At 37.7% G+C, this 15,366-nt stretch overlaps 1 protein-coding gene across 3 annotated transcripts; it reads left to right on the plus strand.

The window, feature by feature from the left end:
- The first annotated feature begins 497 nt into the window (after nt 1–497).
- On the plus strand, nt 498–14,795 carry zgc:113337 (uncharacterized protein LOC503741 homolog). 3 transcript variants are annotated; one of them, XM_044365952.1, is made up of 7 exons: nt 498–967; nt 1,566–1,646; nt 1,751–2,071; nt 3,599–3,928; nt 7,307–7,591; nt 8,998–9,099; nt 13,306–14,795. In XM_044365952.1, the coding sequence occupies exons 2-7, from the start codon at nt 1,568–1,570 to the stop codon at nt 13,311–13,313; spliced, it is 1,125 nt and encodes a 374-aa protein (XP_044221887.1). In that variant the 5' UTR covers nt 498–967; nt 1,566–1,567; the 3' UTR covers nt 13,314–14,795. The 3 variants fall into 3 exon arrangements, with proteins under 3 accessions (XP_044221887.1, XP_044221888.1, XP_044221886.1); XM_044365953.1 differs by having other exon boundaries at nt 1,574–1,646; XM_044365951.1 differs by having other exon boundaries at nt 499–967; nt 1,536–1,646.
- The last annotated feature ends 571 nt before the right edge of the window (nt 14,796–15,366 follow it).

Raw genomic sequence — 15,366 nt, forward strand, 5'->3', positions numbered from 1 at the left:
AATAACTACTGCACTCAGTTCATGAGGCCACTGTATTGAGGGTATCCAATTTATTACAGTTATTACAATTTATTACTATTATTATTACTTATGAATTATTATTAAGTAGCAAGCAGTTCACTGTTTTATCATGTATGTATTTATGTTTTATCAACACATAGTCCCCTAATGAGCTAAAAAGAAAATGTACTTCAAGAATACAGAGATGAGAAGGCAATCAATAGTTGTCCTATCCAATCCTACCTAAAGCCACTCAATCCTGAACTACTGATGATAACAATAATCATAATCATAATAATGTACTTTGTATACATTTTTGCTGCACTACATTTATATATCAGAAGTACATTTTATCTGATCTGGTTTATCTGATGCAACATAGTTACTTTTTTCTCCCAAATTCATTTGGTTGATAGAAATTCATACAAAACCATGGAATAAGTAAAACATTGAGAAAAGAAAAAGAAAAAAAGGGGAGGGGGAGGGGGGATAACTATTTCAATTAAGACAATTTGCATTCATTTGATGGCATATTAAAATACAAACATGTTACTTTGTAGCTATATAAAACGTCACTGCTGTCAGGTTTTTAAAAAAGTGTTTTAAATGCCCTAATTTTTTTTTGTTTTGTTGTTGTCAATCAGTTTCTTACTCTGAGAGATAAACTCCCAGATACAGGTTACACACTATATTTTCCGCTAGTTTTGGTTAAGTAATCCCCACTGAGTGACACTAGAGGACGCTGTGACTCTAATTCAATCCGGTGAGTTGGAGTTTGGAGCTGCAGCCGGCTGGTGTGAGTTGGTGCGTAGAGTAGAAAACACTCGGGTGAGTAAAAAGAGTCTCTCGCTTGTGCTGGAGTGATGTTTCCAAAGGCTGCTGGATCACAGGGACGGGCGAGATGTTGCTGAGGTAGAATATCCTCAAGTGTTGGCTTTTTACCTTTTACATCACGACACAAGCAAAGGTGAGTGTCTCATTTCATGTGTATATTTCATACTGTATGACATAGGGAATAGAAAATATGGCAGATCATTTAGTTCTTATTAACTGCAGAAGATCTCATTTAATCAAAAGAAATATTAGATTTCTCTGTATATCAATTGTTTGTAATTTGATAGAATAGGTTTGTTTGTGTGTTTTATTTTATTACAAGTAACTGTATCAGACTTGGACTCACCTTAGAGTCAGTTTAGTCTTTAATGTGGCAGAGAAAATATTGTCTGTTTGAATGTTTAGCTCAGATAACTTTTGAGAAGCAGTGACAGCTTTTATTTCTGATATTTATACGTACCACTTATTTCATTTATTTATTTATTGCACCCAACTGAATCCCTCTGTTGGCGTTTTAATGTAATTAAAGGTGTTGGACAGTGACCACAGGAGCTGAATTGGCTCTATGATTAGGGATAAAAAATTAGGTTAGCTGGTCAAAATTCTTTCTCTCTGTGTCACTCTTGGATCGTCAGTTGTTTGAAAAATGAGGGAGTCTGAAATCATGTTAAGCTAAGTTTTGACATTTATCCACGTCTCAGTGCCACTCCTTCTTCTCCCTGTTAAATGAGCAATGAAGATGATGATCCAGGCCTCCTGTAGGAAAGGTCTGCAGGTGTGTTTTCTCCTAGTGATGGTAGGAAAACTACAGGGTAAGTATACCATGCTAAAAAAAAAAAAAAACAACAACTTTAATATCACCAAATTATTATTTTTTTCATACATGATTTGATTAATATATTTATGGATGCTTCAGGCAAGGTAACAGCACCAGAGCGTCTGGTAGCTCCAGTGGAGAAGCCTTTCACTCTGACCTGCAGTGTTACGAGGGAACGAGGTGAATCTCTGAAGCAAGTGCTTTGGCTGGATGTCCAGAACCAGACCCTGCTGAGCTACCAGCCAGGAAACAGAGACAGCATAAGCGGACAGCAGCATGTGGAGCTCAACTCCTCCCCGAAGGACACCTCGGCCATCACCATCCGCAGGGTGAGCTTCCGAGACGAAGGCTGCTACACCTGCATCTTTGACATGCATCCCACTGGCTCAAAGCAAGGACAGACATGCCTCACTGTCACCTGTGAGTAAGGCCATTAATGACGACTGCTTTGATTTAATGAATAACCATCCATTTTTACACTGTACTGTATATGTTACAGTTTAGACAAGACCTATGCAGAAAGTCCATATGATCCCTCTGGTGGGTTCATTTAAGCTTCATACAGTTTTAATATATAGTGATGGGAGAGGAAGGTGGACTGCATGTGGAAACGTATGGTTTTTATTCCTGTTATAAGCCTCATTGAACATGGACAGATTGAAATTGCAGCTGGTAAATGTGACAATGAAACAATCACATACTATTAGGGAAACTAGAGAGGGATTAGTAGGACTTTACATGATTACCGAAACACTTAAAAAAGATGGTTTCTGTCCTCAGCTCATCAGTGCTACAAGTGACCAGTAGTAAGTTGTTAGAGGACAAAATCAAGTGCTGTGAGAGAGCTGCTATAGAATTACAGTGACAAAGCTTATAGAAAAGTAATTGTCTTTGTTCTCCTGGCAGTGAGCAAAAAAACAAAGATGTGGCCCTCGGATATATATTCAACCTTGACAGGAGGGAGTTTGATGAAACATTAGTTGTCAGCCTATAGACAGGAAGTGACTCTACTATTGTGACATAGTTATGAGGGTCATGAACGGGTGGGAGAAGCCTCCACTTGCGCTCAGGTTGGGTTATGATCATGTAACACATGAAAAAAAAACACCCCGAGAGACAAACTGAGGAGCTCAGAAGCTCATGGCAGCAGCTCAGAGTAGCGGTTCTGCCCCGAGCTGCTTTGGATATTTGTTCTGGAGGCCTCCTGGATGCCTCCCTGTGAGGAGGGTCAGATCCAGAGTGATTACACATCCAATTTAGCCTGGAAACGCCTTAGGATGCCCCATGAGGATGCGGCTGAGGAGGATTAGATTGTTGCATAGGTTGCAACTCAGCCCCTGTTGGATACGGCATCAATTTCCTTCACATCAACCAGTTTTTCACTTTTAATTATGAGACATTTACCAGAGTAATTGTTTAATATAAAGTAGCTCCTCACAGAAGTGCTCACACAATACTTTTGTGTCTGAATTCAGATTTCATTGTTTCTGCTGCTGTTGGAGTTTCATGGTTTAACTGATTTTGGATGCCTGCCTGTTGCACCCGCCCATTAAAATGAAACAAAAACCAGTTCTCCTTTAGACCTCAGGGACAGTTACTCCTCCCTACAACCTGCGTATTTATCTTTTGGGGGGGATTTACTGGTAAAATATGTGATTGCAGATGTCCCTAACCCCCATCCAACCTCTGAACACAAGTTGATGAGCTTGGTGAGGCTCAGCCAGTCATGTTAATAAAGAGCTGTGGAGCAGAGGGAGAAGGGGGGGCTCATTCTACTAACCAAAAACAGCTGCTGCAGATTCCAGTGACTGGTTTCTGTTTGGGTGCCTCATATTTCTGAATATTTGCATTGTCCGGTTTTTCACCCTCTGTCTCCTTGTTATTTACCTTTTCTTTTCTCCTCATCCATCATTCTTACACTGGACAATGGGTTCATTTTACTCCTAGCACACGTCAGTGTTGACAGCAATAAGACAGCAGTGAGCGGCAAGAGGGCCTCCCTCTCGTGCTCCTACGGTTTGCCTGAGAAGGTGCAGCAGATCACGTGGAGACACACTTCTGCGCAGGGTGCCTCCTCAGAGGTGGCCTCCTTTGCAAAGCGGAGCGACCCCATGATAGAACCACCGTACCAGGGGAGGGTTTGGCTCAGCGCCTCCCTGTCCGACAGTCAGCTCACCATCCAGCCTGTCGCTATCCAGGATGAAGGCTGCTACACCTGCCTGTACAACACACATCCCGACGGGCTGAAGAGCTCCACCGTGTGCCTCTCCACCTATGGTAAACATCTATTTCACACCCAGCCATTATTGCTGATTATTTTATGTTACATGTTTTGAAAAATTATGGCCCACACAGAAATGTAATTAGTGTTAAAATCTTGAACTCCACCCTGGAGGGATCGAGTTATATAAAATATACTGATACTAAAACAAAAGTCAGCAAAGTTATTAGTCTGGGGACCATGAATGTCTCTAAAATTTCATGAAAATCTATCAAATGGCCTTGTTTCACTCTAGACCACAGTGTTGCCATCCCTAGAGTCATGTTGACATTCTTTGTAAATGAATTAGTTTGTTTCCAGTTGTTACCTGCCTTGTTTCATTATACTGTCACTCTTGTGTCTTAAAATAATAGTCAGGTGCCCAAATAACATTAAAAGACATTTTACTTGCTATAACCATTCCTCTCATTCCTCAGTCCTCATTTTGTGTAAAAATATTTGTAAAAGTGTATCTGAAGCTTATTTGAGGCTTCAGATCCAAATTTGTCGAGTCAAGTGGATATCTTCTAAGGTTAAAAACTTTTTAGTACATAATTCCCTCTTTGTGTTTCCCTGTTGAGCAGCAGTGAAAGGATAGTAACAAAAATAGGGAAATTTGCTCTAAAAAGTTCTTACCTTGGAAGACATACACTTGATTTGACTAATTTGGACAACAGAGGCCTCATACAAGCTTCAGACAAACTTATGAATACATTTTTGCACAAGACGAGGATTGTAGATTTTATCCCCCATCACTTACACTGAGAGCACATTAAGAAGGGATCTTTTGATAGCCAGTATGAACAGGAGGAATGATAACAGCAAGAAAAACACATTTCAATCTTCATACAGGCACCTGGTTTTTATTTTGAGACGCACTTCATTAAAAAAAAAGAACCTATCCTTTTCTTTAAAAAACACGAGCCGTTCATAGCCCATAGGGCTGTAGTTAGTGAATACATCTTACAGGTAATGTATGTAAGAGCTAGACGGGCAGCGTTTTGTGGGAAAAATAAAGCGTGACTGCAAGGAGACTCAGCTTTGTGTCCGTAGGAAAGACAGGTATGCCTGGGATTTAGATGGGAATGTTGATCTTTCCTTCCTGAATGTAGCTGCAAATGTTTTCATGATACAGCAAGGCTAAGCTGTCGGCTGATTTGTTAACACACAAAGACAGGCGAGTGTGTCCATGTGAAGAATGGACCATTCGAAAGAATGATGGAGGCAGGGAGTGCGGTCCTGATGCATGACTGTGTCAGTGTTTGCAGCAGACAGTGATTCCCTCTGTGCTTTGTCTCGCTCTCTCTTTTTGCTCATTGGCTTTCCCACTTTTCTCCCGCTGTCTTTCTCTCACAGTTATCTCAACAAACACATGTGCTTTTGTTTGAAATTGAACTGTACAGTACAGTAGGTGTTTCTAGTAGTGAGGCATGATTAGCATTAATGTTTTTTTTTCTTGCTGCTTGTTGCTGCCTACAGTCTTCCACCCCGATCTCACTGTGGATGATGTGATGCCCCTCTTTTACTCCCAGTCTCCCACATACTGCCCATAAACAGTGATAGCTCATACGCATGCATGCACACTATCACATTTATTCTTGCCATTTACTGAAATAAGTGACCATCTGATTGTTTTTTTCTGAAATGATCACACAACACGAAAAAAATTCTGATTTTAGGACATGAGTAAGTCATGAAAGTCCGAGAGAATTTATGCAATTTGAAAACTTGTTTTTCAAGCCTAGAAATGTCAAAGAAAACTGTGAAACATAAATACGTTTTTGGAAAAGTCATAATATTTGTAATGACTCATGAGAAAGTGATGCAAGGTTTAGTATTTTATGCAACTTACATTACAGGGGTACTTTGTTTAACGAGTTGTAATCAAAAATCAGTAACCTGAAAATTGTGCTGTAATACATTTGCTCTGCAGAAGTTAGTCATCATGCTACAAATGAGGCAGTAAGTCCAATTCTGCAAGGGATAAACTGACCACATTAGTTTCAGGCTGTTATGTCATATGAAATGTCAGTGGTGGAAGAAGTATTCAGATCCTTCACTTAAGTATAAGTTGCAGTACAACTGTGTAAAAATACTCCATCGCAAATAAAAGACCCACATTCAGAATTTTACTTGAGTAAAAGTACAGAAGTATTAACAATAAACTATACCTAAAAGTATCAAAAGTACACTTATCTTGCATGAGTTTTACATTATTATTGAGTATAATATTTTACAGGATATACTTTTACTGATATATGTGCATTTTTAATATTTTTTTTATTTTAATCTTGTAGTTGGTCAAGGTGGAGCTAAATTTAACTTCTTTTTATTAGTAATTTAATCTATAAAAATGCCCCAGTAGCCCACTGCTTATGACGGATGCTGTATAACCGCAACATCCTTTGTTACATGTCACCCCTTCTTTTTGTGTTTGTTTCGGTTGTTTCTCTCTCCCTTCGTTTTCTGTCTTCTCTCCACTGTCGCTATTAGAAATACTCAAGCAAGCACCTTTAAATTGCATTTAAGCACAGTACTTGAGTAAATTTAAATAGTTGCAAAATGTTTTCAGGTATTGTTTGCATTTTTGTTTAATTACTTTATGTATGTGCTTTAGATATATGTAAGGGTAACTGTTTAAATTGTTTACTAGAAAGAATGTAAAATCTGTTTAATACCATCATATTTGTGAAGGTAAGCCGTTTACATTACATCACAATAGTACAGAATGATATAACACTAAATAAAGTTACAGCTATTGAAAAACAGTGGAATTTAATTATAGACAACAGCCCAAATTCCTTCAGATTTCACACTAGCTTCATGTTCATTCGCAGGACATTACGGTTTGGATTGTTATCAGAATTTTCATGTTGTGGTTTGTCCCACCCCAAAGTCTGATATAATCCAGACTGATGATGGGTGAAAAGCTGTAGAGAAACCGCTGAAACGACGAGGGCCAAATATCTGTGGCTAAATGTGTTCTTGCCAACAAAAATGTTCTCAGTTCCAGTTCCAGTTCCTTGCTCAGCCAGAGGAACAGAGAATTGAAAACAGCCAGAGATTTACTTATGGATCTTAAGTGTGCAGGAATTCGCATACCTTAGCTGATCCAAAGGCTTGGACATTCTTCCCGGGTATCATCTTAGCAATTGGCCCGAAGACGCTTAGAAGATAACACAAACTAAACTAAAAATCTAAAATTTGGCCAATTTTTTTTAATAATAAACTTATGCCAGTTCTCCCGCAGTGTATTTTCCCATATTTCACTTAGTGTTTAGTCATCCTGTGTTAACATTTTCAGAACTTTCAAGCCTGTGCACTTCACACACACAGTAGAAGGAATCAGTGTGTTGTGATGGCTCTATCTTATCATATCTGTTTATTTCTCCCAGTGCTGCCCAAACCTCAGGTGAGCTACAAGACCACCTCTCCAGGCGTGATCGAAGCCAACTGCACCTCTCTGTCACGACCCCCAGCAGAGATTGTGTGGAACGTGGAGAGGGATAACCGCACCATGGGCCCGCCTGTGACCACACAGCTCCCACAGGGCGACGGGACCACTCTGGTCATCAGCACGCTGACTGTCCAATCAGGGCTGCTGAAAGACGTGTCCGTCAAATGCTTGGTGCATCACAAAGGGCTTGAGTCACCGATTGCTGTATCCATGAACACTAAAAGTGAGTTGGTGTCAAAACTCCACCTTAAAAGTTTTACTAGTGTCTTTATGTCTTTATTTTTTATGTCTTTATGTCTTTGTTTTTTATTTTTTTGTGTCTTTATTTTTCCTTGCATACTCCAAACCTGCTGTAAACCTACTACTTCATCATTACTTGACATGTTTTTTTGCAAAAGAAGCCTATCAGCAAGCCAGACTACGGCTGAGAATAATAAAGAAAGCAGTGGTTGTTCAAATGTGGAGCGAGAAAATCCAAAAAAACATTTACAGGTGTTGGATCACAAAACAAACTGAGAGCAGAGTGATGAGGTACTGGGAGCTAATTAGTATATTGTGCAGATATTTTGTCTGACTTTTGTCTATAAAGGAAAGCCATGATTACAGAATTTCTCCTACTTGAATATCCCTCAAATGTCCCCGTACAACAATTTCTAAAACATATTTTTGTTAAACTAAAACAGAAATCTCTACTGGTTTTAATGCAGCCATACATTTCTCCGCTCTCTGTTTAGGAACAGCTGAGATTGTTACTACAATGATAATAGCTGGTCCACCTTAAATCAGTCCACCTTAAGTGAACTGGTCAGGTTAGGCTAAGCCATTGTTCCTATTTTCGGGGCTAACCCCCTTCACTTTAATCAATCGGTGGCAAGCAGGACACGGGTACTTAGCTTGGGTCTTGAGGAGTTTAGGATTTATTCACTGACAAAAGCCTAAATTGTACACACGCTGCACTGCTATGTTCACAGCTGCTAACTTCATACTCTCCGTCACACACACACACACTCTCTCTCTCTCTACCATCACATCACCTAATGTTACTCTCACATGGGGCAAACATTAGCAGAAAGAATATATTTATTCCAACCAGAGAGGAACGAACGGATTAAGAGTTTACATGGTTATTAGGTGCTAATATATTCCTATTGAACGGATTATCAAAGGTTTACACCACCCCTCTCAACCTGATCCTTTGACCGGGCCGGATCGGGCCAGTTTCTTTATTCCAATATTAGTTGGCTATTTTTCCAATAGGCTATTGTTGCAATTATTAGTTGAATATTAGGGTCCATGTAAACGCAGCTACTGAGCAGTTCGTAAATGGGTTCATATTTGTGTGCTGGTCATGGCTTTAGTTGACAGTTAACATTGGTTTCATGGGTCAGGAGTGCACACACTGCAGAAACCAGACAGTAAGACTATACATTAAATCTCAAATCAAATCAATCATAGTCCATCAAGAGACGCAGTGTCCCGACCAGCACAGGCTTCACAGTACACAGTCACACAAAAAGCAACGCATTTCTCATGACAAGGCTATAACTTATATACTACTGTAAAAAAGACCACTTTACTCAGGTATGGCAGATGATAAAGCTGCTCATCATGTGTTTTTCTCCCTCGCAGTTGGGACGGCCCTCACCATCCTGATCTCAGTCACTACAGTGGCAGCTCTGTTGGTCATGTCCCTCTGCTTCTGCCTTTGGAAGTGTTTCTTGCGCAAAGAAGGTGAGTGTTTGAATCATGCCTATTGTTTTGATGTTTGTCTATGTTTTTTTATACTCCTGCGCACCAGATGGAATATGTCTACACAAACTTTTGGCCATTTAGAAAACTGATGTGTAGAGGACAAATCACTCTCATTCTCAAAAATGTGGAGAATCTATATTAAAGACATAATGAAACATCAGGTAGAGCATTTTAACTTCAGTAAACTGATGTGTGAAATGTGATATTAAGCCATTGTCTAGTAATGAGAAGAGATTTATATAAAATCCTCCAGATGTGATTGGCTGGCTTAAAAGTACACATAAAAGAATATGGAACAATAAGGAGCTGTGGGTTTGATGGAGAAATAATAAACAAATTACACCTGACCCACATTCTTTGGAAATGTAAACAAAGTTTTTCACCATCTGAAATCCAAACACACACCTCCTGCTATCATTCTAGCAGCTACAACCCCCGAGCTAATGGTCTAATGCGGTGTTGTGTGATGGGCAGGTTCGATAGTCACCCCAAATCATTTTTGATTGAATAAATTAATGTATATGCATTTACAGGAGCAGAAAAGAGTTGTTGTTTTTTTTTTCATATGTTGGGTACACAACAAGGCTTTACGGGGCTTTATTGTGAGTTTCAGCCATGGTTTCAGCTCATTGTTTAGCTGTCTGGCTACAAATTTACTGTTTCGGTTCACACTCACCGCCCTCACAGCATTGTTTTCTGCTGCGGCAGGCAGATGTTTTCAGAGAAAAAGCTCTAAAAACCAACTGTACGCTACCTGCTCAGCACCTAATGGCAAACAGACACGACACAGTTAGCAACTGGCTGGTGAACATTTAGCAGCTAAAGAGCCGGATATTTCCTTCAGGAGTTGGTAGAGAGCAAAAACAGAACTAAAAGAGAGTGAATATTGGACTTACATTCATCAGGTGCACAGAAACATAACTCCAAATGAATGATTATGTTGCTCCATAATTGCTGGATGTGTGAATAAGCAACAAGTTCAAATATCAACTTTAAAGGCAATAAAAAACAAGACGTTTGTGATTTTGTAGCATGTTTAAAGAGCTACTACTATATGTATAATGTACCTTTCTTGAAGCTAATTTTATTCTCCTGCCTTATTTTAAAAGGTTTTTCCACCATCATAAATTAAGAAATCATTTGAAGTCAATAATTTAAATTTTGGGGGCTCCCTTTGTAAGTTTTGACAAAACTGCCCAGGTATCTATGGCAAAGTAAAAATGATTAGTGGTCCATTTGGATGTACTGCAACAGACTTAACTATAAAACATGGTTTTGCTATTAAGCAGAGGTCAGAAAGGTAGGTAGGATGCACAGTGCTCATATCTGCTGATTTGGAAAAGGAGACATCAAAGCAGGTTAAAAGCATGAACTAAAGTTAACCCTGCACTAATAAATATTTTATATTAACAATATATCAAATAGATCAAATGACTACGTATAATGTGAAATAAGTAGTGCTGAACTCACTGATTATCAACTGATTCTGCAAAGCCTCCCAGCTCTACAGAGCCTGTTTGTCTTTTTTAGCTGCAGTAGGCAGCTGTTTTCAACAAAGAATCTCTGATGAGTCACTCTACCTGCCCCACACCATATGGCAGCTTGTGAATATAGTGGGGCATTTAGGAGCTAAAAAGACCCAGATATCTTCTCTGGAGTTATACAACTCCAAATGTGTGCTAATTTTGCTCAACAACTGTTTGCTTTTATGTTCACCATAACAATTTTATAAGGTGATTTTGTGTTTTCAGCTTGTTTTGCTGCCCCTAGTGGAAGCATTTTCTTAATGCAACTTCAAGCATAACCATGACATTAGCTAACTTTTTTTTACATCACAAACTAGTTGAAATATACTGCTGCTGTTGCATAATCCAGTCAGGACAATGATATGTTGCAACTATTAAAACACTTTTACAGTTGATTCATGGGGCCCCAAAGTGTCTAATATTAAATAATAATAATTAATTATAATAAATAAATACTTCATTTACACTTCAATAAATGTGTGAAATATATAAATGAACCAATAAATTCTGCAATAACTTGTTGTAATTAAATATTATAACATTTTATTATAATAATATAATTTAATGTCGCTTGCAGTCTGGCTGTGCGTAAGCCAGTCACTCAAATTCAAATTTACTTTATTGGCATGAATGTCACAACAATATTGCCAAAGTATCAAGAGTCAATGAAACAATACATACATATATATGTGTATATATATATATATATATATATATATATATATATATAGTTTTCTTCACAGGTCGTTTTTTTGGGGGGGGGTTTCAATTTATTTACATATTGCTCAACGATTTTTCTCGACCTTTGCAGCATTTCAAGTTAACTAGAAACTCTAGTGACATCTCCTTGAGAAGTTTTTAGGCCAACATCAACATTTTTTAAAGAATTATACAAACAAAAACATAAGTTAAGTTTTTATTTCATGATGCTGACCTGTTTAATCAGCTACTTAGATGACAGTAAACATTTTTGCAGCACTTACCCGCTGCTGGTTAAAAAAAATTAAAAATAAAAAAAACAGTGATGATGTACTGACAACTTGTGAAAAACATTACACCTGTTTTATCTCACATAAATAAAAAATGACATAGAATAAAGAATTACTTCTGTCAATTGTTAGTGAGATTAATGATATTTTTGTTATTTATTTATTTATTTAAAAAGTAATTTGTGCCAAACTCTAAACTAACTTATGATTCTTGTGGAAAGTGCATTTAATTACATTTCTCTCTTCAGACGTGTCTGTTTATCTTTCTTCTTATTGTCTTTTGACTCATTGTCTTCAGGTTTAGTCAGCTGAAGCAATGTGATGTTCTCTCATGGTAACATGTTTGTAGATATTATACAGATAATATGTCTGTTCACTGACATATTATCGGTTCAGGGAGGTGGTCGGGCTGGATTGTTTTGAAAGCAGAAAGGCCTAATCGTGAAATGTAATCCTGATTACTTGTGAAATTAAAATTTCAAATGACTTTACAGCACTGAAAATCTGACTTTGAAAACCAGCTTTCTGAATTCATGTGGTCTGAATCCCCATATTTAAAATTTTCAATAGTCAATTTCAAGTCATGCAATTTCAGAAGCATTTTCCATTATATATGTTTTAGGGTTCATAAACTTAAAGAATTCAGGTACACAATATTCAGACACCATATTCAATTCAGGCTCCTAAATATGCACATGATAGTCACATACTTGATACATTAAAAGCTATATAAAAAAGAGACTGAAAGAGGGAAAGAATTTAAAGAGAAATTATCATGAAATCAAACATAAAACTCTGTTACTAAAAAAATTAATCATTTCAGAATTTATTGGTTCATTACAATTTATTCATATGCTTAATTACTTCATTTACTATCTTCTAGATTTATATATATTGAAGCATGACATCATGCTTGTCATCCACATGAGAACATGAGACTGTGCCAAGCTCATTGTTTTCTACCTGCACTCCTTCTGCACTTTACGTCCATGTCCTGTTTTCTGTCTCACAACGAACCCTCAACAGACAAGACAACTGAGATGGGACCTGCAGTGATGAGGTCTGATGCACACGGTTAATAGTTAGAGCTTTTTAATAAGGTGCAGCAACTAATGTTTTGACTTAAAGCATAGATTTATATAGATGTTTTCCGGAAAGTTTTATATGATGATTATATATATATATATATATATATATATATATATATATATATATATATATATATATATATATATATATATACACACACATGCTGTAGCAATATAGCCTTGGCTAGAGTCCAGACATGCCCAGAACATGTCCAACCTAAACCTGATGTCTCCACTGCCTCTTCTTACTCTGATGAAGACTTTGTGCAGCTAATGTTATTTGCTGCACCTTATTTAAAAGCCTTAACTGTGTATAACCACTGTGACCATCACAATATTGTGTTTTTTAATCCTACAGGTGAAAAATAATATTTTGCCATACCAGTATGAATGTAGCTACTGAATATTCTACATTTCTATATGTGTTTCTTTGCAAAGATGGACATTTAACAAAGTCAGATTTGAAATAAACTTTTCCTCTGTAATGGAAAATGTAAATGTCAGAGAACATTTAAATTTTATAATATATTCTTCCACTTTGTGTCTTTACTTCTCTTGCTCTCTCCATGCATTTCTTTTCAGCTGATTAATCTTTCAGATGAGACCAGAGCCTGAAACGAAGAGGTAGTGGAACCCTGCAGAATTGTTTTCCTGCATCATCATCATCATCATCATCATCACCATCATCATCATCATCATCTTGGTACAAAGGGAAGATGTTCACACCTCTATAGGATGTCCAATACAATCCTACTTATGATCACCAACCGTACAACGACATTCATCTCCGCATCTGTGTCTGACTCTTATATAATCTCCAGGCTGTCCTCACATGAAGTCAATGAAGAAATGTTGAGTGGATGCTTTTTTTTTTCTCTCTCTGGCTCTGTAATTGATTCAGCTGACGGTCGCACATTCCGCAACAAACAGCTAAGTCACTGTATGGCAAATTAAAGTGCAGTGAGTATGCTTTTACAGTATATTATGTCCCTGACATACTCCTGTTTGTTTCTGTCTTTTACCTGGTCTGTAAATAACACAGCTAATTGGCACTATTAGCTTATATGGTTCTACTTCTCAGTCGAAGGCCTCCGTCACTTCTGTGTATTTGTCAAAGCTGGGTGGGGTCTTGGGTAGCCTTCGGTAGATCAATTAAAAGGGCTGCATACTTATGTCTTGTTTGTGTAATACCAACTGCAAACTTTTCTACATGTTTCAGAGTGTGTGTTCTGAGAGAGAGAGAGAGAGTGTGTGTGTGTGTGTGTGTGTGTGTGTGTGTATGCATATTTTTTCAGAGGTTAAATTCCACAGTCAGATAGCTTGAATCAATTCTCTGAGGAAGCAGCGCTGAAACCTCTGTGGTGCCTCTTAAAGGAATGTGTGTCTTATTGCCAGTCTACATCGTTAAGTCCAGTGAGTTCACATGTGTGTGTGTGTGTGTGTGTGTGCGTGTGTGTGTGTGTGTGTGTGCCTGTGTGTGTGTGTGTGAACTCAGGTTCAAAATGACTTGAGAGCTGCAGGTTCAACACCTCGAAGAGCCAGTCTGCTCCTCTAATTGTCCTTGAACAAAAACCTGAAGCCCTGCCTCCTCACTTTTACATTGTCCTCGATCAAAGTGGCACCTAAATGCCTAAAACACAGTATAATGTAAAGATGCTTCTTGAATATATCATGTTTGCATGTGTACAGGGGCATTTAAAAACTGCTTTATGCCAAAATAATCTCTATCAAAGCATATGATTTGAACCTGTCAGTTATTTTCTTTATTTACAGTAGTATCAAACTTCAAGCTCAGTGCTCAATCAGGCACATCACATTTCCTCCCCATTAACATGATTTTAGGTTTAGCCTTCCTCTGAGCACAGAGCTTAGCTTACATTTGATGCTGAAATGTTTCAGAACTTTTTTTTTTTTCAAATAAATGGAAATGTGCCACATCACCCAGCCCTGTACAGAGCAACTGTAGTTCAGTTAAAAATAAAGAAGATATGGAAAGGTACAATTATTACCAACTATGTAAAGCTGATGTAATAAATACAACAAACAGAATAATAAAAATATTTTAAAAAATATATGTTTCTGAATCTTAATCAATTTACAGCTTTTGCAGCATGGCTTTGTACCTCTTATATTGGATTCAGAAAAACATGAAATTCCTTTCTGATGTGCCAAACCTGGCTGCCAGATGCTCATTTTTGAGAGCGTTTTTCATCCTAAGCCAGAATAGTTATGGTGGATCTTGCAGAGCAAAAAAAAAAAAAAAAAAAAAACACACACACACACACACACACATATGTTGTGCATTCACACACAGAGCCTTCAGCACATACTATTTCTATTTTGATATATTCTTGAACTCTGGGATAACATTCAGTATTTATTGGTTCTGTTGGATATGTCTTTGTGTATTTAACTTAGCGCAGGTATATATATGTGGTATAAATGCATATCAGATTACAGTCAGAATAAATATTAGAAAGTTTGCTGAAAGGACGTGTTAATAAAACAAGGCCTGACTTCATCACCACTGCAGAAAAAAACATATTCAACCTACAAATATCAGTTCACTTCACTTTACTTGGTTATTAGAAATAACAGTAGTTGAATAACCATGAACCTGTTTTAATTCCCACACAAAAAAGT

The sequence above is a fragment of the Thunnus albacares genome, chromosome 11 (genome assembly GCF_914725855.1).
Source record: "Thunnus albacares chromosome 11, fThuAlb1.1, whole genome shotgun sequence".
In the NCBI taxonomy this organism is placed as follows: domain Eukaryota; kingdom Metazoa; phylum Chordata; class Actinopteri; order Scombriformes; family Scombridae; genus Thunnus; species Thunnus albacares.

Excerpts from the sequence above, each read along its gene's own strand:
- zgc:113337 (XM_044365952.1), top strand. The coding sequence starts at position 1,568 with ATGAAGATGATGATCCAGGCCTCCTGTAGGAAAGGTCTGCAGGTGTGT. Across the intron at positions 2,072-3,598 it reads GACATGCCTCACTGTCACCT|CACACGTCAGTGTTGACAGC; the intron begins GTGAGTAAGGCC and ends TTTTACTCCTAG. Across the intron at positions 7,592-8,997 it reads TGTATCCATGAACACTAAAA|TTGGGACGGCCCTCACCATC; the intron begins GTGAGTTGGTGT and ends TCTCCCTCGCAG.